Source organism: Saimiri boliviensis, chromosome 1 (assembly GCF_048565385.1).
Source record: "Saimiri boliviensis isolate mSaiBol1 chromosome 1, mSaiBol1.pri, whole genome shotgun sequence".
NCBI classification, from domain to species: Eukaryota; Metazoa; Chordata; class Mammalia; order Primates; family Cebidae; genus Saimiri; species Saimiri boliviensis.
Window position 1 is genome coordinate 42,258,385 of NC_133449.1, and position 24,632 is coordinate 42,283,016.

Below are 24,632 nucleotides of genomic sequence, written 5' to 3' on the forward strand. Positions count from 1 at the left end.
CATAAGGACTGAGAGAGTATATTAAAATATAATTATCAAGACACTTCTTTGTTGAACATGGAAATTACATAGTCTACATGATCGTTTAGTTACTGCTGAACACATTTCCTGAGTATATTCTAGCTTAGGCAGCTTTAATAAGTGCTTGATAATTGAGACAAGGGGCCTGGCTTATAAACTCAGTGAGTTTACTGGGTGGTGATTTCTTTGAATTATGATGAAGAATCATAGACATTTGGGGCTTTTTTTTCCCCACCAAATTGAGAGGGAATAGTGCAGAGTCATGTTTTCTCATTTGTGACCATCATTTTTAAGCAGCTGAATGGGGTTAGGGGCAGTCCCTGGCCAAGGCATGGAGCTCTGATAACCAGCCCACATGCTGATGTGGAACAAGTGCACACTGGTGTGGTCTTGACATCTGGCTAATGTTGAAGTCATGTCTTAATCTTTTTGGATTTAAAAGGACAAAATTACCAAAGCCCCATTGTTCTTTGGCAGCAAGGAGGGTAATTTGATGAATACTGATGTTTTACTCTCAGGGACACTATCAAGTGCCCAGAATTTCCTTGGTGCTCTTTGGAACATAGAAGAAAACCTGACTGAGGCATTCTTGAGTTCCTTTGTAGTCTGTGAACTGTAATATTCACGAGACGCTTATGCTTCCCAAAGTTGCAGGGAGGAAACACTTTATTTCTTCTGATTACACTGGAAGAGAGAGTGGACAGGACCCAGGACTTTTCAGAGTAGAGTTAGTGATTCATCTCTTGTTTGTGAGATAGATAGGGCTTGAGTAGTGACTGTCCCTTTGGGACATATTTTTGGGGCTAGGTGAGAGGCAGCATGCTTTATTCATGCACAGAGTTTGAGGTAATTGAATAATAGATTATATGTTACAAACATTATAAAGCACTATAAGCCTTGTTATGTCAGCTGCTAGATGTCATAGGTATATATTTTACTGTATTCAGTTTCAGTATCTGTGTGTGACTAATATCTTCAGTAATAGGTTTTCTTACTACAAATATTCAATAACTTTAAATTTGTATCATCTGATTTACAAATATCTCTTCATTGTACATTCATTCATAAGTAGAGTGAAAATTTATAAATTTGAGATGGGCAACACAGCTCCTCACAATTGGTTAAGGCTGGTATACTGGTTATTTAGCTGTTGTCTTTTATCTCATCTCTAAACCTACCCTTCAATTATCTACTTTGTGCTGCTTGGGCTGTTGTACTCATTATATTAATATATAACCCAGTCTTAAATATAGCTCAAGTGTACTATAGTGAATTTGGCTTTAAAAAATTCTAATATTGCCAGGCGCGGTGGCTCAAGCCTGTAATCCCAGCACTTTGGGAGGCCGAGGCGGGTGGATCACGAGGTCGAGAGATCGAGACCATCCTGGTCAACATGGTGAAACCCCGTCTCTACTAAAAATACAAAAAATTAGCTGGGCATGGTGGCACGTGCCTGTAATTCCAGCCACTCAGGAGGCTGAGGCAGGAGAATTGCTTGAACCCAGGAGGCAGAGGTTGCGGTGAGCCGAGATCGCGCCATTGCACTCCAGCCTGGGTAACAAGAGTGAAACTCCGTCTCAAAATAAAAAAAAATTAAAAAAAAAATTCTAATATTTAGCTGGGTACAGTGGCTCTGCCTGTAATCCTAGCACTTTGAGGGGCTGAGGTAGGAGGATTACATGAGCCTAGTAGTTAAAGATCAGACTGGGCAACATTACAACACACTGTCTCTATAAATAATACAAAAATTAGCATGGTAGCATATGCCTGTGGTCCCAGGCATACTCGGGAAGCTCAGGTAGGAGAATGGCTTGAGCCTGGGAGTTCAAGGCTATAGTGAGCCATGATTGACATTGTTCTTAGCCTGGGTGACAGAGCAAGACCCTGTCACCTGAGGTCAGGAGTTCAAGTCCAGCCTGACCAATGTGGTGAAAACACCGTCTCTACTAAAAATACAAAAATTAACTGGGCATGTGATACATGCCTGTAATTCCAATTACTCTGGAGGTTGAGGCAGGAGAATCGCTTGAACCCAGGAGTTGGAGGTTGCAGTGAGCTGAGATCACACCATTGCACTCCAGGCTGGACGACAAGAGCAAAACTCTGTTTCAAAAAACAAAACCAAACAAAAACTAAAGTTTAGTGAACTGGATAGGATTGCTAGGTACTATTCCGATTGTTGTGCATACATCTGTAAAGTAGGTCCTATTATTGGCCCCATTTTGCAGACTAGGAGACTGAAACACACAATGATTAGGTAACTCCCTGGTAGCGGGGATTGCCAGTGCACACCATCACACCCAGCTAAGTTTTGTGTTTTTAGTAGAAACAGGGTTTCACTATGTTGGCCAGGCTGGTCTCAAAACTCCTGACCCCAGTTGATCTTCCCGCCTTGGTCTCCCAAAGTGCTGGGATTATAGGCATGAGCCCACTATGCAAGACCCAGAAATGTGGTATTATCGTGAGTATATAACTGTAAGTGTTAAAAAGCATCAGAGATGGAAAACTCTGTAATTTGTTAATTAGGTAGACTCTTTGATTTTCTGTTAATTAGGTACTCTTTGATGTCCTGTTTTTTTTTTCTCACATAATTCTTCAACTTAGATGCTCAAGTCAAATGGATAGAATTAAGTAAAAAACCTATTTAAGCATATAAACTATATTATTACACTAATAGGTAATGTTACAGTGATAGGTGTATATTAGGAACTAGGAAATACTTGACTGGTGATTGCTGCCTATGTTTATGGATGTGTAATTTATCTGGTCCAACATCAGTTTTTCCACATCTCAAATACACAAACCCTGGATTTCTAAAAGCTGCTAATTAGAGCATTGGTACTTGTAATGATTCATGCCTATTCCCAGTTGTGGTGCAGCAAGTAAGTCATATTTTAAAAGAGCGAATTCTTTTCCGCTTGCCAACCTTGTGACCTGGACTGCAGCCTTTAAAGTTATGCTTCAGTGTGTCTTAAAAACATTTCCATAGGTACCTGCTGATTATTGGACTTAGTTTGTCCTACTGTAAGGATTTTTGGACATGATTACTTATTCCCCAAGGAGTGAGTGGTAGTGGAGAAGCTCATTATACCCACATCAGTAAATCTGGACCTGGTTCAGAGTGTCACTGTTGAGAAATCTGTCTACCTCATTGCTGAACCATGGGATACTTTTAATTTTATATTTTTATTTATTTATTTTTTTGAGACAGAATCTCACTTTGTTGCCCATACTGGAGTTTAGCAGCACACACAGCTCACTGCAGCCTTGGCTTCCTGGGCCCAAGCGGTCCTCCTACCTCAGCCTCCTCAGCAGCTACGACCAGAGCTGTTTACCACCACACCTGGTTAATTTTTAATTTTTAAATTTGTTTTGTAGAGACAGGGTCTCCCTATATTGCCCAGGCTGGTCTCGAACTCCTGGCCTTAAGTGATCATCCTGCCTTGGCCTCCCAAAATGTTGGGATAATGAGTGAGCCATTGTGTCCAGCTGACTCTACTTTTTAAAGAAAGGCCAGGGAAGCTATCCAGAACCTTAATATGGTGTCAGTAGTAGGATAGACCTTAAAGATACAGGTGTATGTAGTGTTTGAGCAATCTCTAGAGTGCTTCAGAGAAAGCCTTGCATTCTTTTCCTTTTCTGTGTTTTTTTTGAGATTCACTCTGTTACCCACACTGGAGTGCAGTAGTGTCATCTTAGCTGATTGTAACCTCTGCCTCCTGGGTTCAAGTAATTCTTGTGCCTTAGCCACCTGAGTAACTGTGACTAGAGATATGCACCACCATGCCTGGCTAATTATTTTATTTTATTTTATTTATTTTTGAGATGGAGTTTTGCTGTTGTCACCCAGGCTGGAGTGCAATGGCATGCTCTTTGCTCATTGCAACCTCCACCTCCTGGGTTCAAGCAATTCTCCTACCTCAGCTTCCTGAGTAGCTGGGGATACAGGTGTGCACCACCATGCCTGGCTAATTTTTGTAATTTTAATAGAGACAGGGTTTCACCATGTTGGTCGGGCTGGTTTCAAACTCCTGACCTCAGATGATCCACCCACCTCGGCCTTCCAAAGTGTTGGAATTATGGGCATGAGCCACCTCACCCAGCCTACTTTTTTATTTTTAGTAGAGACAGGATTTCACCATGTTGACCATGTTGGTCTCGAACTCCTGGTCTCAAGTGATCTGCCTCCCTCAGCCTCCCAAAGTGCTGGGATTACAGGCATGAGCCACTGCGCCCTGCCTCTTTCCCCTTTTGACTGTTGTTAGGTTTGAGGCCGGGCCCAGTGGCTCATGCCTGAATCCTAGCATTTTGGGAGGCAGCAGCGGGTGTCAGGAGTTCGAGATCAGTCTGGCCAATATGGTGAAACCCCATCTCTACTGAAAATGCAGAAATTAGCTGGGAGTGGTGGCGAACACCTTTAATCCCAGCTACTCAGGAGGCTGAGGCAGGAGAATCTCTTGAACCTGGGAGGTGGAGGTTGCAGTGAGCTGAGACTGCACCACTGCATTCTAGCCTGGGCAATAGAGCAAGACTCCGTCACAAGAAAAACAAACAGTTTTTAGGTTAGGATCCTAGAATACAGATGCTATCACCATCTTTATATAGAAGTGTGACTGTAACCACAATTTCTAGCGAACTTTTCCTGGTTTAAGTGATGCCATGTCACTTCTACATGATTTTCTGTCCTCCAAAATGAGGCATTGCCTTAATTCAATTGTGAAAGTATCACAAGAAGCCTATAAGGATCTTGGATCTTACGTAAAATTTGTCTAGGTGGTTCTGTTTGTTTATCTATTTTTATTTTATTTCATTTTATTTATTTTATTTTTTATTTTATTTTGCTGGCCTCAAGTTATCCTCCTGCCTTGCCCTGTCGCCCAGGCTGGAGTACAGTGGCACATTCTCGGTTTTTTGCAACCTCCACATCCTGGGTTCATGCAATTCTCCTGCCTCAGCCTCCTGAGTAGCTGAGCTTACAGGAACGCGCCACCATGCCTGGCTAATTTTTGTATTTTTAGAAGAGATAAGGTTTCGCCATGTTGGCTAGGCTGGTTTTGATCTCCTGACCTCAAATGATCCACCTGCTTTGGCCTCCCAAATTGCTGGGATTACAGGTGTGAGCCACCACGCTGGGCCTAGATGGTTCTATTTAGACTTCATTTTAGATTATAAGATTCTTGAAAATCTATTGTCTTTTTTTTAATGTTTACTATGGAACACTGTATCCAATAACCATTCAGGGTTTGAACTTTGTATAGAGTTCACATTTAATTTTACTTTTGTTCCTTAAAAAAATAAGTCATCAACAGATATTTGAATAATCTCTTCTTCTTTTTTATTTTTTGTTTTTGAGCCGGAGTTTCACTATTGTTACCCAGGCTGGAGTGCATTGGTGTGATCTCTGCTCACTGCAACTCTGCCTCCTGGGTTCAAGTGATTCTCCCGCCTCAGCCTCCCAAGTAGCTGAGATTACAGACATGCACCACCACACCCAGCTAATTTTTTTTGTACTTTTTAGTTGAGACAGGGGTTTCACCATGTTGGTCAGGCTGGTCTCAAACTCCTGACCTCAGGTGATTTGCCTACCTCAGCCTCCCAAAGTGCTGGGATTACAGGCATGAGCCGCTGCATGGCTGGCCTGTATAATCTTTCTTTTTTTTTGAGACAGGGTCTCATTCTGTCACCCAGGCTGGAGTGTAGTGGCACAATCATGTCACACTGCAGCATCTACCTATGAGACTCAGTGCACCAATCTTAGCCTCCTGAATAGCTTGAATTACAGGCTCATGCCCCAACACCTGGCTAATTTTTGTATTTTTTTTGTAGAGACGGGGTTTTTCCATGTTGGCCAGGTTGGTCAAAAACTGCTAACTTCAAACGATCCTCCTGCCTTGGCCTCCCAAAGTGCTGGGATTACAGGCGTGAGCCACCATGCCCAGCTGAGTAATATCCTAATTGCAATTGACCTTAAATGAAATTTTAGATTACATGCTTTTTCGTTTTTTTTTCTCAGACTCTCAGCAAGGGTGGCTATTCTCAGTTAACCTCGGACTTTTACATTGAACAGTAGACAGAGAATAGGAAAGCTTTTTTTGTATACTCATTATTTGTCGTGAAGCAAACCAATTTAAGAACATTTTGCAGCAAACATGAGAAAGGGATAAACAGGAGAGGTTCTGCCCTGTAAGAATTATAGGGGAGAGAATCTTGTCTTTTTTTTTTCCTTTTTTGAGATGGTGTTTTGCTTTTGTTGCCCAGGCTGGAGTGCAGTGGCGTGATCTCAGCTCACCACAACCTCCGCCTCCCAGGTTCAAGTGAGTCTTCTTCCTTAGCCCTCTGAGTAGCTGGTATTATAGGCATGCACCACCACACCTGGCTAATTTTGTATTTTTAGTAGAGATGGGGTTTCTCCACGTTGGTCATGCTGGTTTCGAACTCCCGACCTCAGGTGATCCACCCACCTCAGTCTCCCAAAGTGCTGGGATTATAGGTGTGAGCCACTATGCCTGGCCAGTTCATGTCTTAATATCCAGTATTGGATGGAGAAATAGATACTCTTCTTGTCTGAGTGTTTGTATAACCAGAAAAATCAATCAAATTGTAATGTGCACATATCCTTTGAGCCAGCATTCTGCTTTTGGGACTTTAGTCTATAGCACTTCTCACAGAAGGTTGTAGAAATATACATACTGATGTGTTCATTGTAGACTTGTTTCATTTTTTTTTCTGAGTTTGCCTGGCTAATTTTTGTATTTTTTGTAGAGACAGGGTTTTACGATGTTGGCCTGGCTGGTCTCAAACTCCTGACCTCAGGTGATTCATCTGCCTCGGCCTCCCAAAGTGCTGGGATTACAGGTGTGAGTCACCATGCCTGGCCTAATCTATCTACCGTTATAGCTGAGACTTTTTCCCTCTTTCTTTCGTTTTTTTTTTTGTTTGTTTGTTTTCTATTCTAGTATTTCTTTCTTTCTTTTTTTTTTTTTTTGAGATGGAGTTTTGCTCTTGTTACCCAGGCTGGAGTGCAATGGCGTGATCTCGGCTCACTGCAGCCTCCGCCTCTTGGGTTCAGGCAATTCTGCTGCCTCAGCCTCCTGAGTAACTGGGATTACAGGCACGTGCCACCATGCCCAGCTAATTTTTTGTATTTTTAGTAGAGACGGGGTTTCACCATGTTGACCAGGTTGGTCTCAATATCTTGACCTCGTGATCCACTCACCTCAGCCTCCCAAAGTGCTGGGATTATAGGCTTGAGCCACTGTGCCTGGCCTGTTCTAGTATTTCTATTGCTTGTGTGTTAGATCTCCTTGGTTGTCATTGTTTCCTGTCTTCATATATATATATATATATATATATATATATATTTTTTTTTTTTTTTTTTTTTTTTGAGAGATGGAGTCTTTTGCTGTTACCTAGGCTGGAGTGCAGTCTCGCGATCTTGGCTCACTGCAACCTCCACCTACCAGGTTCAACCAATTTTCATGCCTCAGCCTCTCAAGCAGCTGGAATTACAGGCATACACCACCATGCCTGGCTAATTTTTGTATTTTTAGTAGAGATGCAGTTTCACCATGTTCCTCAGGTTGATCTCGAACTCCTGGCCTCAAGTGATCTACCGGCCCGGGCTTCCCAAAGTGTTGGGATTATAGGCGTGAGCTACCATGCCCAGCCCCTTTTCTCATATTTTCAAGTTTTCTTTCTTTCTCTTTTTCGGAGGTGGAGGTCCCTGGGCTAAATCTTTTTTTCTAGCACATCTAGTGATATTTTGATTTTGTCAATCATGCTTTAAAATTTGTTTTATGAACACAGTGTCTTCACCAGTCACTTTAATAAACTGAATTATTATCTTCACAGTTCTGTGTTGTTGCCTAATTTGTTTCTTCCAGTTCAGTTGTTGATTTTTTATATTTATCTTTTGTGCTGTAGTCTGTTCTCCAGTATTAGATGATTCATAGCTATCTATTCTTATTCAAAACCAAGGTAGCAAGGCTGAATGAGAGCTTCTGTTTTTTCTTTTCTTTCTTTTTTTTTTTTTTTTTTTTTCAGATGGAGTCTTGCCCTGTTGCCTAGGTTAGAGTGCAGTGGAATGATCTTGGCTCACTGCAACCTCCACCTCCAGGGTTCAAGTGATTCTCCTGCCTCACCCTCTCAAGTAGCTGGCATTACAGGTGCCACACCCATCTAATTTTTTTATTTTTAGAAGAGACGGGGTTTCACCTTGTTGGTCAGGTTGCTCTTGAACTCCTGACCTTGTGATCCACCTGCCTCCGCCTCCCATAGTGCTGAGATTACAGGCATGAGCCACTGTGTTCAGCCAGCTCCCTTTATGCATATTTTGGTCTTTGTTTCTTTTTTCTCTTTTTTTTTCCCTTTAGAAACAGGGTTTCTCTCTGTTTTCCAGGCTGGAGTGCAGTGGCATGATTCATGGCTCACTGCAGCCTTGAACTGGGCTCTAGCAATCCTCTCACCTCAGCCTCCTGAGTAGCTGAGACTGCAGGTGCCAACCACGATGCTCAGTTAATTAAAAATTGTAGCGACTGACCTCCCTAGGATGTCCAGGGTTGTCTCTAACTCCTGGCTTCAAGAGATCCTTCTTCCTTGGCCTTCCAAGCCACTGTGCCAGGCCTGGGCTTTGTTTCTTAGTTGTTTTTCTTATTTTAGTTGTATTAGGGAAAACTATCAATGCCATGTTTAATAGTATTGTAGATAGTGGCCATTTGTGCTCTTCTTAGTTTTTCCTTCTTAGTCTTTCTTGAACCTGGGAGGCAGAGGTTGCAGAGACCTGAAATCCTGCCACTGCACTCCAGCTTGGGGGACACAGCAAAACTACGTCTCAAAAAAAAAAAAAAAGTTGTTTTTCAAGTCCCATGAATTCCAGCAACCAGTTTCAAGGCCCCTACAAGGAAACGAGATCAGCAGAATTCAGCTTCTTTATCCCCATTTCATGACTTCACCATATAATTCTTCAAGCAATCAAAAATCTCCAAACTTTGGCCCACTCCAAAAGCCTTAAAAACCCCAGCTCCAAACTCCCTGGGGAGATAGAGGTTTCTTCCCACCTCCTTGTTGGGGGACCCTACAATTTAACCTCCTTTATCAAATGTCAGATGTCATGTTTGTTATAAAAATTTTCTGAAAATCTTTCTTCTGCTGATGACCCCTCAGATTCTCCTTATTATGGTTTAGGTTCTTTTTCCTTTCCTTCTTTTTTTTGAGATGGAGTCTCTCTCTGTTTCCCAGGTTGGAGTGCAGTGGTGTAATCTCGGCTCACTGCAATCTCCACTTCCAGGGTTCAAGTGATCTTCCCACCGTACCCTCCCAAGTAGCTGGGATTACAAGTGTGCACCACCAAGCCCTGCTAATTTTTTTGTTTTTAATTTTTAGTAGAGACTGAGACGGGGTTTTGTCATGTTGGCCAGGCTGGTCTCAAACTTCTGACCTCAGATGATCCGCCCATCTGGGCTTCCCAAAATGCTAGAATTACAGGTGCGAGCCATCATGCCGTGCCAGGTTCTTTTGTTTTAAATTTTCTTATTTACTTATTTATTTTTGATACAGAATTTTGCTCTTGTCACCCAGGCTGGAATATAATGGCATGATCTCGGCTCACTGCAACCTCCGCCTTCTGGGTTCAAGTAATTCTTCTGCCTCACCCTCTCAAGTAGCTGGGATTACAGGCACCTGCCACTGTGCTCGACTACTTTTTTTTTGGTATTTTTTAGTAGAGACGAGGTTTTACCATGTTGGCCAGTCTGGTTTCGATCTCTTGACCTCAGGTGATTTGCATGCCTCAGCCTCCCAAAGTGGTGGGATTACAGGCGTGCGTGCCTGGGCATCTTATTTAAAAGACATTTCAGAAAAGAGGAGATAAACACATTGGCTTTGCCTGTCATTTAATTCATTATTCTGTTGAGACTGGAAATATTACTCCACTCTCCTCCCTGCATTGAGATGCTGTGAAACTGCTTTCATTCAGTTAGCTCACTGAATAAAAATACCTTGATAATCCTGGGATTTATTTCTTCATGTCTATTTTTAAAACTGAGTTATTGAGTATTGACAAAACATTTCCACCCTTTTTCAAAGGCTGTAATTTGAAATGTTTTTTGGTTTATATTTTACCTAGAGCAATTAGTATTTGAAGGAAAATTTTTCCTCGGGTTGTCCTATATGCCAGAAACAAATAAATAAATGAACATAAAATATTTTATGTATAAGCAGAATTTTATTGATTTTTTTTGAGATGGTGCCTCGCTCTGTTGCCCAAGCTGGAATGCAGTGGCATGATCTCAGCTCACTGCAACCTCTGCCTCCTGGGTTCAAGCGATTCTCTTGCCTCAGCCTCCAGAGTAGCTGGGACTACAGGCACCCGCCACCACGTCCAGCTGATTTTTGTATTTTTAGTAGAGATGGGGTTTCACCATATTGGCCAGGCTGGTCTCAAACTCCTGATCTTGTGATCTGCCCACCTTGGTCTCCCAAAGTGCTGGGATTACAGGTATGAGCCACCATGCCTGGCCAATTTTTTTTTTTAAACAAAAAACATTTGAAATACTCGGCAAAGCAATAATTGGTAGATGGGAGTAGTTTGGAATACATTGCCAGACTGAATTTATGTATTGCTGTGATTAGAGGTGGTATACCCTGTTTGGTTAAGTGCTCGATGCAACCTGGGATCCAAAAGCAGTGGATGATAGAGCAATCTCTTTTGTTGTCAGGATCACAGAAAACTGATGACATGCCCTCTTGCTTCTAAAATTTAATTGTTTTTGGTAGTGTAATTGTGATAGTTTGGTTGTCCAATGAGCACAGCCAGTCAATACTCTCTGAGACAGCAGGTTGCATCAAAGAAGGAGGTTTAATTGTAGGGTCCCCGAACAAGGAGGTTGGAAGAAACCTCTAATCTATCTCCCCAGGGAATTTGGAGTTGGGGTTTTTAAGGCTTTTGGAGTGGGCCCAAGTTTGGAGATTTTTGATTGCTAGAAGAGTTGTATGATGAAGTTTTTTGTTGTTGTTTTTTTTGAGAGGTAGTCTCTTGCTCTGTCACCCAAGCTGGAGTGCAGTGGCGTGATCTTGGCTCTCTGCAACCTCTGCCTCCCAGGTTCAAGTGATTCTCGTGCCTCAGCCTCCTGAGTAGCTGTGATTACAGGCACCTGTCACCACTCCTGACTAATTTTTTTTGTATTTTTAGTAGAGATGGGGTTTCACCATTTTGGCCAGGCTGGTCTTGAACTCCTGATCTCAAGTGATTGACTCGCCTTAGCCTCCCCAAGTACTAGAATTACAGGTATAAAACACTGCACCCAGTGAAAAACAATTTAAGTGATCCTTAAATAAAAGCCTTATGATTCTAATGTCAGAGATCCCGTCTGTGGGAACAGTGGGCTCTCGATACACTTGATCTCTGATGTTAGAATCAAGGCTTTTGTTAGTATTTTGTGCTACATGACTTTGAGTAACAGGGAAATGGACTGAAGTGCAGCCTGATCAATACTTAATTGTAACGATATTTCTGACCATAATCTGCATGCAATTCTTGTCAACCTTGTGAGGACAGTTTCAGTGGAAGTAGATGTGTAATATATGATTCAGAAATCAAAATATATAAACATGGAGTATACAATATAATGTCTCACTCCAGCATAGTCCCTTCAGGTGTTCGGTGTTTTTAGAATCGTGGGTGTACTTCCAGAAATATTCCATGCATATAGAAGCAATGAGGTATATATGTTTGTATGTATTAAGTAAATTGTGGAGTAAATTATGTTGCTTTTATGCTGTATGTTTGAAATGAAGTATCTTGGTGATAGGTCCATATTGGATCATAAACATCTGCCTCATTCTTTTTTATTGCTGTGTTATATTTCTAATTTGTTTAATCCTAACTAATGGATTTTTTTTTTTTTTTTTTTTTTTTTTTTTTGAGATGGAGTTTCGCTCTTGTTACCCAGGCTGGAGTGCAATGACACGATCTCGGCTCACCGCAACCTCCGCCTCCTGGGTTCAAGCAATTCTCCTGCCTCAGCCTCCTGAGTAGCTGGGATTACAGGCACGCACCACCATGCCCAGCTAATGTTTTGTATTTTTAGTAGAGACGGGGTTTCACCATGTTGACCAGGATGGTCTCGATCTCTCGACCTCGTGATCCACCCGCCTCAGCCTCCCAAAGTGCTGGGATTACAGGCTTGAGCCACCGCGCCCGGCTGGATATTTGTTTTTTTTAGTCTTTTGCTTTTAAAAAAAAACCATACTACAATGAATAAACTTTTGCCTAGGTCATTTGACTTACGTTATTGTGAGTATATCTGTAAAATTATACCAAGTAAAATAGTTGAAAGTATCTTAATTGTTACTTTGTATTTCTTTCTTCATATTTCTCTATTGGTCAAAGCAGAGAGGTTCAGCTGAAAGGATTTGTAAATTTAATTTATGTCTATTGAGACTTTGTTCCCTACTTTCAGAGGAAACAATTTTTAATGGATATGTTTATTGAAAAATAAATAGTTGTGGTAACTTTTAAGTATATAAGTAATAAAATAGAACTCTTCTGTGGATTATTAGTCTGTCTGCAATTTGGCTGTGAATGTTAAAAGCTTATTTGGAATATTTAAAAAAATTGGTTTTCTTTCTGCTCATTTCATTGTGTCAATATTTTAAAGTGTTATGCTTTTGCAGTTTTTTTTTTTGTAATCTATACATAAAATTTGAATTAGCCAAAGGGTACTATTGATGCCTATGGTAGTGTTCCTTAATAAATGAAGTTAACATGAGAAAGTGAGTTAGAATGCTTAGGTTCGTAAGATTGTTAGTAGGAGGAAAGCCAGAGGAAATACACAGTAAGAGAAAAATCTTACACAGCTTAACATTTTACCGTCTACATGCTTAGCATGCTCTTTTTGGAAAATGTGTGTTTATACTATATAACCTTTCCTTTGAATTAACTGCTTAACCCCTTTAATGGCTGAAGTAGTTTTCTCCAGCCAGAATCACAGTGCACAAGAGCACATTTGGGTTATATGCAAAGTGTGTGTATCCTATGTATTGTCTCAAGAGTGTGTGTGTGTGTGTGTGTGTGTGTGTGTGTGTGTGTGTGTTTGAGATGGAGTCTTGCTCTGTCACCTAGGCTGGAGTGCAGTGGCACAATCTCAGCTCACTGCAACCTCTGCCTCCCGGGTTCAAGCAGTTCTCCTGCCTCAACCTCCCAAGTAGCTGGGATTACAGGTGCCCAACACCACACCTGGCTAATTTTGTGTGTGTGTGTGTTTTTAGTAGAGACGAGTTTTCCCTATGTTGGCCAGGCTGGTCTCAAACTGCTGACCTGGTGATCACCCATTTCAGCCTCCCAAAGTGCCAGGATTACAGTCATGAGCCACTGCACCCGTCCAATTTTTGTATTTTTAGTAGAGATGAGGTTTTGCCATGTTGGCCATGCTGGTCTCGAACTCCTGACCTCAGGTGATCTGCCTGCCTTGGCTTCCCAAAGTGCTGGGATTACAGGCGTGAGCCACCCTGCCTGACTGTGTATTTTTAATTTTTGCAGTACATAGTGTATTATATTTATGTGGTACATAAGATATTTTGATACAGGCATGTGATACATAATAATGACATCATGAAATATGGGGAATCTATCCCCTCAAGCATTTATATACTTTGTGTCACAAACAATCCAGTGATACCCTTTTAGTTTTTTTATTATTATTTTTTGATATGGAGTCTCAGTGACCCAGGCTGGAGTGCTGTGGTGCGATCTTGGCTCACTGTAGCCTCTGCCTTCTGGGTTCAAGCAATGCCCCTGCCTCAGCCCCCTAAGTAGCTGGGATTGCAGGTGCCTGCCACCATGCCTGGCTAATTTTTGTATTTTTAGTAGAGATGAAGTTGCACCATGTTGGCCATGCTGGTCTCTTAACTCCTGACCTCAGGTGACCCATCCACCTTGGCTTCCCAGAGTGCTGGGATTGCAGGCACAAGTCACCATGCGCGGCCTCTTTTAGTTATTTAAAAATGTACAATTAAATTTTTTTTTTTTTTTTTTGAGACGGAGTTTCGCTCTTGTTACCCAGGCTGGAGTGCAATGGCGTGATCTCGGCTCACCGCAACCTCCGCCTCCTGGGCTCAGGCAATTCTCCTGCCTCAGCCTCCTGAGTAGCTGGGATTACAGGCACGCGCCACCACGCCCAGCTAGTTTTTTGTATTTTTAGTAGAGACAGGGTTTCACCACGTTGACCAGGATGGTCTCGATCTCTCGATCTCGTGATCCACCCACCTCGGCCTCCCAAAGTGCTGGGATTACAGGCTTGAGCCACCGCGCCCGGCCTCAGTTAAATTGTTATTGATTATAGTCACCTGCTATACTATCAAATACCAGGTCTTATTCATTCTTCCCAGCTGCTGTTTTATACCTATTAACCATCCCCACCTACCCCCAAGTACTTGTGTTCCACATGTTGTGGAACCTCTGAGGGATTTTCCTGGTGGTCAGAGTGATTAATCTGACATCTTGTCCTGGAGAGGAGGATCTTTCCAATATCTATTGTCTTTTTGGAACATTTCACTTTCTCCTATAAGAGAGAAGAGTGGTCAAGAGAAGAATATTTTTCCTCCTTGGTTCTTCTTTGACAGTTTCTTTCATATTTGTTATCAAATATTCAGAATCATGGTGTCTTTGCTACACTCCACATCCCATGGATGGAATAGGCATTCCAAAGCACAATTTGTCAATCATTTTTCTACAGAAATCTATTAATCGATCTTATTAAGCCCAAACTTCTTGGCTTTTCATTCCTCTACTTTATCAACACAAACAGATGTTTCAGGTTGGTGTGTGTGGCTTCTTTTAATCTTTTTTTGTGAACATCTGTTAAAGCAGTATTAATAACAGATAATACATCTTTGAATAGAAAGAGTTAAACATTTCCAGATTTATTTCTCTTTGTCTTTTTTTTATTTTTTATAATACAGAGGTCCAGGGTCAGGTTTGATGGCTCATCAAACCAACATGGGTTTCACCATGTTGCCCAGACTGAACTTTTGTATTTTTCGGAGAGACAGGGTTTCTCCTCGGAGAGGTCATTTACATCCTTTGTTAGTTGTATTCCTCGGTATTTTATTCTCTACAAAAAGTACAAAAGTTTGTGGCCCCAGTTACTCTGGAGGCTGTAGTCCCAGTTATGCGTGTAGCCAGTTACTCAGGAGGCTGAGGTGGGAGGATCACTTAAGCCCAGGAAGTGGAGGCTGCAGTGAGCTGAGATCATGCCATTGCACTCCAGCCTGGGTAACAGAGCAAGATTCTGTCATTTAAAAAAAAAAAAAGTCCATAAAATCATATTCTTTCACTTAATGTATGCAATCTTAAATGTTTGTTACCAAGATATAATTAATAAAACCATAGTTCATTAATTCCATAATGTAGAGCAGTGGTTCTCAACCAGGAGTGAAATTGTATCCCAGGGACTTTTGACAATTTGAACAGTTTTGGCTTTACAAGTGGATTAGGGAGTGCTACTGTCTTTCACTGCATAGAGGCCAGGGATGCTGCTAAACATCCCACAGTGCATGAGACAGCCTCTGCAACAAAAAATTTTCTGGCCCAAAATGTCAACCAGTGGTGCCGAGGTTTAGAAAACCTGATATACAGAGTCGTTGTACATAATCCTTGCTCGCTTGGTGTAGTATTCATGCAAATTTATGTATTTTAGTTAGGATTCTCTCTTTATTAGTCTGTTCTCACACTACTGTAAAACTACCTGAGACTAGGTAATTTATAAGGAAAATAGTTTTACTTGGTCAGTTGTGCGTGGCTGGGGAAGTCTCAGGCAACTTACAGTCATGGTGGAAGGGGAAGCAGGCATGTCTTACTTAGTGGCAGGAGAGAGAGAGACAGGAGGAGGAGGAACTGTCAAACAGTTATAAAGCCATCAGATCTTTTAAGAACTCACTATCATGAACAGCATGGGGGAAACGGCCCCCATGATCCAATCCCTACTCACTAGCTCCCTCCCTCGACACATGGGGATTATGGGGATTACAATTCAAGATGAGATTTAGATGGGGACACAGAGCAAACCATATCACCCCCTTTCATTTTAAATTTAAATTTTGTTATTTTTTAAAAGTATGTGGATATGACTGTCTAATAATATCCAAGGCAGTTATTTGCTTGGTTCCCACTCTGTAGTCATTTTCAACTCCTCTCGATGGTAGCTTCTGCATTTATACAATTCTTACATTCCTACTATTAATTTTTCAGTTTTAGGAATTTACCGTAACTTCTCTCTTCCCTATTCCCTTTGCCTTCTGTTTCTAATATTATCACAACTTTAGTTTAGCTTAGTAAACCATCTTTGTATTTTATGGGCATGTCAGTATTACATATTTTTTCTTATATAACCTTTTGTTTTACTCGGAGTTTATCATTGTTTTACCTTTTCCTTTTGGTTAAATCTAAAATGTAAAAGTTTTGGTTCTCATATATCTAAAAATATTTCTCACATTTGGCCAATGATTTGTTTAGACATAGAATTCTGGTTTGGAAATCACTTCTCTCAGAATTTTGAATCTGTGCTATTCTGCTTTATGCGGTTGCTGTTGAGAAATCTAAATCTTCCCCCAGAACCTAATCTTTTGACACTGTTCTTTACAGGACGGAATGTTAAGAATCTATAGTATAGGCTGGGCGTGGTGGCTCATGTCTGTAATCCCAGCACTTTGGGAGGCCAAGGCGGGCAGATCACCTGAAGTCAGGGGTTCGAGACAAGCCTGGCCAACATAGTGAAACCCCATCTCTACTAAAAATACAAAAATTAGCTGGGTGTGGTGGCGGGCATCTGTAATCCCAGCTACTTGGGAGGCTGAGGCAGGAGAATCACTTTAAGCCAGGAGACAGAGGTTGCGGTGAGCCGAGATCGTGAGATAGCAAAACTCTTTCTCTACAAAAAATAATAATAAAAAAAAAATTAGATAGGCTTGGTGGCACACACCTGTAGTCCAAGCTACTAGGGAGACTGAGGTGGGAGGATTGATTGAGTCCAGGTAGTTGAGGCTTCGGTGAGCTATGATTATGCCATTACACTCCAGCCTTGGGGACAGAGCAAGACCTTTTCTCAAAATAAATAAATACAATAAGAAAGTCTACAGGCAGAGGGGAAATGACCGCTAATTGTGGTCACTAATAAATGACCTCTTTTATTTATACAAATATGCACTAGCTTCAGATAAAAGAAATATATAACCTGTATGTACATTTTTACATATGTTTTTCAGTCTGTAGGATTATACTGGACATACTGTTAAGCAAGTAGCAGATTCCAGGCTGATCAGCACCTGCTATTGAACGTGTGACTGTGTTTTGTCGTAATTATTTATTCACATGTCTGTGTATTTCACCACCCTGCACAGTCTCTGAAACAGATTTTACTTTGAAAACCTTTTTGAATATTTGTGGAAAAATAGATTTTCATTATAGCAATTTTGTACTCCTTTGTGGTTTTGTATAGAAAAGTAGTACAAGTGGATTATATGGACCTGGAGTGATCTTTGTGTTGTGTCTTTGAAACACTTCATATCATGCTTGGGTATCTTTATTATTTAAGGATTAAAATATCGTGCATGACATATGATTAGGTTCATTGCTTGAGACTCAGTATAAATTGCCTGTGGCATTTGTATGCAGAATTTGATAATAGTTCTTTTAGGTGAGGATTAGCTTAAAATTTACCATGTTTTTATCCACGAGCCAAGATTTGTTTGGCATAAAGGAAACTAACGCTTTAAATCTTTTTTTAAACCCCTTTTATCAACAACTCTTGGCATGGTACTATATGTGTTAATTACATATTCATATTTACTTCATAAAATAATTCTGACTCAACCTTTTACTTTGTTAGCTGTTAATATATGTACATGAAAATTTTAAATGTTAGATTTTCAATTTGGGGAAATGTACAACAGAGCTATATTAAAGACAAATTTAAAACTTAGATCACCTATTATCCTTTCATCTTTGTATAAAAACTGCATTTCCAAAAATAATTTATATTTCATTATAACCAGTGTTTATTTTCTAATATAATTATGAAAATAAAGATTTTTAAATTTAAAATCTTTTGTTATTTCAGACCATATGGAAGAGACTTAAAGTATGCTGTATTGTTTGTTTGAATTTTCAGTGTCTATTAACCCTTAGAAGTCAAGTGACTATTAAAGACAGTAGTATTGGCTGAGCCCAGTGCAGTAGTGTTTATAACCAGTTACAGATTTCTTTTGTTTCTTCTCTACTCTCACTGTTTCACTTGACTAGCCTTTAAAAAAAAGTATCTATTAAAATAAAATTTATCAGGTTTTACTCTTCCCCATTAAAACAAACCTGACTTTAGAGAACTTATTTTTTTAAGTGAATAAGTGTCAAATGTTAGAAATATTGCTTTGTCAGCTGTTAATGAGGGGAAAAGAAGTAAGCAAAAACTATTTTTAGTAACCCCATTTATTAAGCATATTACATCTGTGAGCACATATTCACAGGTCATAGATACTATATGGCAGCTTCTAAGTAGATGTGCTAATGGCAGCAGAGCAGTTTCCCTAGTTGCAATTCTGACCATTACGAGAGCATGTCAGGTAATTGTTACCTTTTCTTTCTTTTTCTTTTTTTTTTTTTTTTTTTTTTGTTGTTGTTTTGAGAGGAGTTTTTTGCTCTTTCATCTGGGCTGGAGTGCAGTGGTGCAAATACAGCTTACTGCAGCCTAGCTAGACCTCTGGGCTCAAACAATCCCCCAACCCAAGTAGCCCTCGGCTGATTTTATTTTTTTTTTAATTTTTAGTAGAGTCAAGATCTTGCTGTGTTTTCCAGGCTGGTCTGAAACTCCTGGGCTCCTTGTTCTACCTCGGCCTCCCAAAGTGCTGAGATTACAAGTGTGAATCACTGCTCCAGGCCCAATTGTTGACTTTTCAGTGTTGTTAATGTGTGCTAAAGTGATGTTAATTTTTTTTGCTTCATTAATCTACATGAATAAAATGTGTTAGAAAAAAAGAAAACCTTTATAAACACTTCCAGTAATCATGTTAGAGATTTGACAGTATAACATGGAAATACCACATGCTCACTGAGAAAGCTTTCTAACCTACAGTGATTACCAAAAAAGACATTTTTATAAGGGGATTTTTTTTTTAATTTAAGGAATGTAGAGTTGCAAAATGTTTAGCAAACTGTAACTTTTGACCAATGTGTTAGCACTTTACTTTTAGTATTTTATTTTGCTTTTGGTAATTTTTTTCTTTGAATTGTATTTCACTCCCGTGATCCAACAGCAAGCTTTTCTAGCTGCTGCTGCTTTTTCTTTCTTTTTTTTTTTTTTGAGATAGAGTCTTGCTCTGTCGGCCAGGCTGGCGTGCAATGGCACGATCTCGGCTCCCTGCATCTTGCCTCTTGGGTTCAAGCAATTCTCTTGTCTCAGCCTCCCGAGTAGTTTGAGATTACAGGCATGTGCCACTATGCCCTGCTAATTTCTAGCTTCTTATTTAATATATATGTGATATGCCGGGCGCGGTGGCTCAAGCCTGTAATCCCAGCACTTTGGGAGGCCGAGGCGGGTGGATCACGAGGTCGAGAGATCGAGACCATCCTGGTTAACATGGTGAAACCCCGTCTCTACTAAAAATACAAAAAAAAATTAGCTGGGCATGGTGGCGTGTGCCTGTAATCCCAGCTACTCAGGAGGCTGAGGCAGCAGAATTGCCTGAACCCAGAAGGCGGAGGTTGCGGTGAGCCGAGATCGCGCCATTGCACTCCAGCCTGGGCAACAAGAGCGAAACTCCGTCTCAGAAAAAAAAAAAAAAAAAAAAAAAAAAAATATATATATATATATATATATATATATATATATATATATGTGATATATTTGTTTTTGCATGTTGGCTTTTGGAGATATCTTGATTTTTGTTTAGAAAATCAAATGATGTGATGACATTTTAAAAAAGCATTGTAAGCCCTGACCAGTTTCTGTACCTTGAATAATCTTCGAAATGCTCCTGTCAGATTTATATTAGCTATGCTGATTTTTTTTAGGCGGGTTAGGATCATTTTGAAAGTGCTTGTAATAAATTCCTCTACCTGCATAACCTCAGTTTTTCTCAGAGGCTAGACAAGCCTTATAAAAATAGACATTAGTTTCTAAAGTCAGATCAAAGGTAAGTGCTGCCGGACCTCAAGGTCCATGAATCTGTTGATGTTTATTTTGCCTCCTGCTTTATAGAAAGCTCCTAGTGTTTAAATTTTAACTAGTTTTTAGAGTAAGTTCAATAAAGATAAATTAGTTGTATCCTGATATGAATGTGTATTATTTTTAGGTTCTTAAATGTAGTTGATGGCTGCTCATAAAAACCTGAACATTATTTAGGCATTGGTTTGTGTGGTGGTGTCTTTGTCTGAGCATCCCTTGTATAAAATTACCTCATAATATCTATTTATAGGTTTAGAAACTGACTCTTAGTCTGAAGATCTCATTGTGCTCTTTTTTTTTTTTCTTTAAGTAGAAACTACCTATAAATTATTGCATATTATTAGAATTTATTGCCTAACACAGTTACTCTAACAGGCTAGCCTCTTAAGAAATGCCTATAAAGACAGCCTTATTTTAATAGGTTACCTGACACCAGGATTGTAAAGTGGGTCTAAATAGTTTGAAAAAAATATATATTCATAACTGCCATGTAGTTTCTTAATACCAGTCCCACATTCTTAACTTAGTATTTCTCATCACTGAGAAGGTGAGGTGGCCTTTGTTACATTTTTTCTTTTTTTCTCTTTCAACAGGGGAAAGTGCAGTGTTGCCCTTCTGAATGAGACAGAATCAGTATTGTCATATCTTGATAAGGAGGTAACTCACAATCATATTTGTTTTATTGTTTTCCCCCCTTTATTTCACATGAAGCTCCTTCCTTGGAATTTATTTTTGTACGGAAGTATTATTGCACCATTATATTAATAGCAGTATAATAGTAATAGTGTAATGACTAGAATGCATTTGGGTAAATTTGATTTTTCTGGTTAACTGAGATCAGAGTAGGAGAAACTCCTGTGTCTGTTTTTCAGTTGGTAATGAAAGACATTATAGAGAATGGTACATGGATTTAGTTGATAGTAGATGAATATTTTTGACTTTATGAAATTAATGCTTTAGTGTGCTTTGGTTCCCCTTTCTGTTTTGTTTTTGTTTTTATTTCTTGAATAAATGGTTTTTCTTTTAGACTATTTCCAAATGAGATTTTACCTTTGGTGGTCTGCTTTCTGGAATCCTAATAAATTTTAGCACTTAAAAATATTTTTCACTAAACCTCAATAAGAAACATAGTTAATAAGTTGAAATGGAGTATATACTTCCTTGAAGGGAGGAAATTCTTGTAAACAGAATATTCCACAGTCTGCATAATTTTAGGTGACATTTCAAGCAACATTATTTGTATGGTGGGAAAAATATTTTAGTGTCAATGATGCTTCATTATTTAATCTTTATTATTTTTTCCTTTTGCCCAAAAGCTTTTATTACATATATGTATTTTTAATTTTTTTTTTTGTTTTTAGAGACAGAATCTTGCTCTATCCCCCAGTCTGGAGTGCAGTGGTATATTCTTGGCTCACTGCAACCTCCGCCTCCTGGGTTCAAACAATTCTCTTGCTTCAGCCTCCTGAGTAGCTGGGATTATAGGCGCCTGCCACCAAGCCCAGCTAATTTGTGTGTCACTAGTAGAGATTGGGTTTCATCATGTTGGCTAGGCTGGTCTTGAACTCTTGACCTCAGGTGATCTGCCTTCCTCGGCCTCCCAAAGTGCTGGATTTACAGGTGTCAGCCACTGTGCCTGGCCGTTTTTTCTTTTTCTTTTTTTTTTCTTTTTAAGGGACATATTTTCTTAAAAAGAAAAAACTTATACTCCAGTGTTGTCCCTTTATCTTAAATGAAGAAAATATAACAGAAAAAATTTGATGCAATCATTCAGAACCCACTATACATCAGAAAACCTAATAGGAAATAAGAAAACCAATAGGAAAATACATATTCAAAGCAGAAAAAAGGCTAATAGACTTTATAACTTACCTTTGTAAAATTTAAATGATAGGCTTCTGTCATTAGTCTGTCCAACAGAATGATGGATAATAATATGAATAATGATAATGCTCAGAAATTAGCATTATTTCTCAGAACTGGAAAAAGGCAAAACATTCAATGCATTTTATTGTATTAATTTTTTTCTTTTTGAGATGGAGCCTCACCCTGTTGCCCAGGCTGGAGTGCAGTGACGCACATGACACCAGCTCACTGCAACCTCTGCCTACTGGGTCCAAGTGATTCTCCTGCCTCAGGCTCCTGAGTAGCTGGGATCATAGATGCCCCCCACCACACCCTGCTAATTTTTTAATTTTTAGTAGAGATGGGGTTTCATCATGTCAGTGGTCTTAAGCTCCTAACCTCAAGTGATCACCCTCCTCAGACACCCCAAGTGTTGGAATTACAGGCATAAGCCACTATGCCTGACCTCGTTATATTAAATATTTTTTTAAGTGATTTCTTTCCCTTCTAATTTGTTGTTAGAAAATGGTACATGTTAAGGACTTTAGTAGATGAAAATTAGCAAAGATCTCTGGAGGTTTCCCCCATTTGCTTGACTTGTAAACTCATTGTTCTTTATTAATCTTATGAATAGGAACTGACCTGGCAATGTAGTAAACTTTTTTTTTTTTTTTGGCAGTTGGGGCAATTTTGAAAAAATAAAACTGGTTGTATTATGTATTTTATTCACTTTGAAAGATACTTTTTGTTATTTTAGATTTACTGCTTTGTTTTATTGATTGATTGAGACAGGGTCTCAATTTGTCACCTAGACTGCTGCAGTGTTGCAGTCTCGGGTCACTGCAGCCTCAGCCTCCTGGGTTCAAGTGATACTGCCAGTGCAGCCTCCTGAGTTGCTGGGACCATAGGCATACCTCACCATGCCCAACTAATTTTTGTACTTTTTGGAGAGACAGGGTTTCACCATGTTGCCCAGGCCAGTCTTAAGCTTCTGACCTCAGATGATACTCCCACCTCAGCCTCCCAAAGTGCTGGGATTATAGGCATGAGCCACCTCTTCTGGCCTATATTTATTTTTGTTTTAGTTTTTTCCTGTCTCAGAACCTTGGGAAGGTTATGGTACTTTATTACAAGATCATTCTTAAGAAATCCTTACTGCTTTTTAGTCATATTAAAATATTGAAATTGGCAGAAACAGAAAGTCAAATACTATGTGTTCTAACTTCTAAGTGGGAGCTAATCAATTGGTAAACATGGACATGGGCATACAGACTAGAATAATAAACATTAGAGGCCAGGCATGGTGGCTCACACCTGTAATCCCAGCACTTTGGGAGGCCGAGGTGGGAGAGAACAGGAGAGGTAGGAGAGGTCAGGAGATCGAGACCAGCCTGGCCAACATGGCAAAACCCCGTCTCTATTACAAATACAAAAATTAGTCAGGTGGTAGCGGCGTATGCCTGTAATCCCAGCTAATCAGGAGGCTGAGGCAGGAGAATTGCTTGAGCCTGGGAGGCAGAGGTTGTGGTGAGCTGAGATCACAGTACTGCATTCCAGTCTGGGTGACAGAGTGAGATTCTGTCTCAGAAAAAAAAAAAAAAAAAAAAAGATGTTACAGAGGTGTGAGGGTTGAAAAATTACCGATTGCGTATGATGTTCACTGTTCAGGTGATGGGTATGCTGAAAGCCCAGACTTTACCGTGATACAATGTATGCTTATAAGAAGTCTGCACCTGTACCCCCTAAATATATAAAAATTTAAAAATAAAACATTGAGGACCAGGCGTGGTAGCTCACACCTGTAATCCCAGCACTTTGGGAGGCCGAGGTGGGTGGATCACAAGGTCAGGAGTTCAAGACCAGCCTGGCCAAATTGGTGAAACCCTATCTCTACTAAAAATATAAAAAATTAGCTGGACATGGTAGCACATGCCTGTAGTTCCAGCTGCTTGGGGGAGGCTGAGGCAGGAGAATTGCTTGAACCTGGGAGGCGGATGTTGCAGTGAGCCGAGATCACGCCACTGCACACTCCAGGCTGGGTGATAGAGCGAGACTCTGTCTTAAAAAAAATATATTGAGATTAGCATAGTTGAAGATGGTAACCCAAAGAATAACTCTGTAATCATCATCCTTTAGATTTACTGCTTTATTTTAACTCTGTGTTCTTGAAATTGGCGTATATGGAACCCTTTCTTATTTTTTTTGCAACTTCTATTATAAACCAAACGTATTTTGAATATTTTCCCATATCAGGACATACAAATCTAAGGATTTTAAGCAACTTAATTGACCCAAATAATCATTTCATCTTATTATATTGTAGAGTATGGCAAGCTCCTGTTTTTATTGGAGTACCATGCTAACAAGTGACCTGAAGTATTTCTGCTTTTAAATCTGATGGTGGCTGGGCATAGGGATTCATGCCTGTGATCCCAGCACTTTAGGAAGCTGAGGCAAGAGGATTGCTTGAGCCCAAGAGTTTGAGACCAGCCTGGATAACATAGTGAGACCCTGTCTCTATTAAAAAAAAAAAAAAGAAAGAAAAAAATCCGA

General features: G+C 40.0%; 1 protein-coding gene across 4 annotated transcripts in view; it reads left to right on the top strand.

Annotated features, from left to right (window-relative positions):
- The window catches only part of MTA3 (metastasis associated 1 family member 3), a 256,836-nt gene that overhangs the window by 125,486 nt on the left and 106,718 nt on the right, over positions 1-24,632 (top strand). For all 4 annotated transcript variants that reach the window (XR_012516895.1, XM_074396521.1, XM_039479074.2 and 1 more), the window contains exon 5: positions 20,828-20,891. Coding sequence is in view for 3 of the 4 variants with exons in the window: in XM_074396521.1 (XP_074252622.1) it covers positions 20,828-20,891 (64 nt within the window). In the remaining variant the exon portion in view is untranslated. The remainder of the gene's footprint in view (positions 1-20,827; positions 20,892-24,632) is intronic.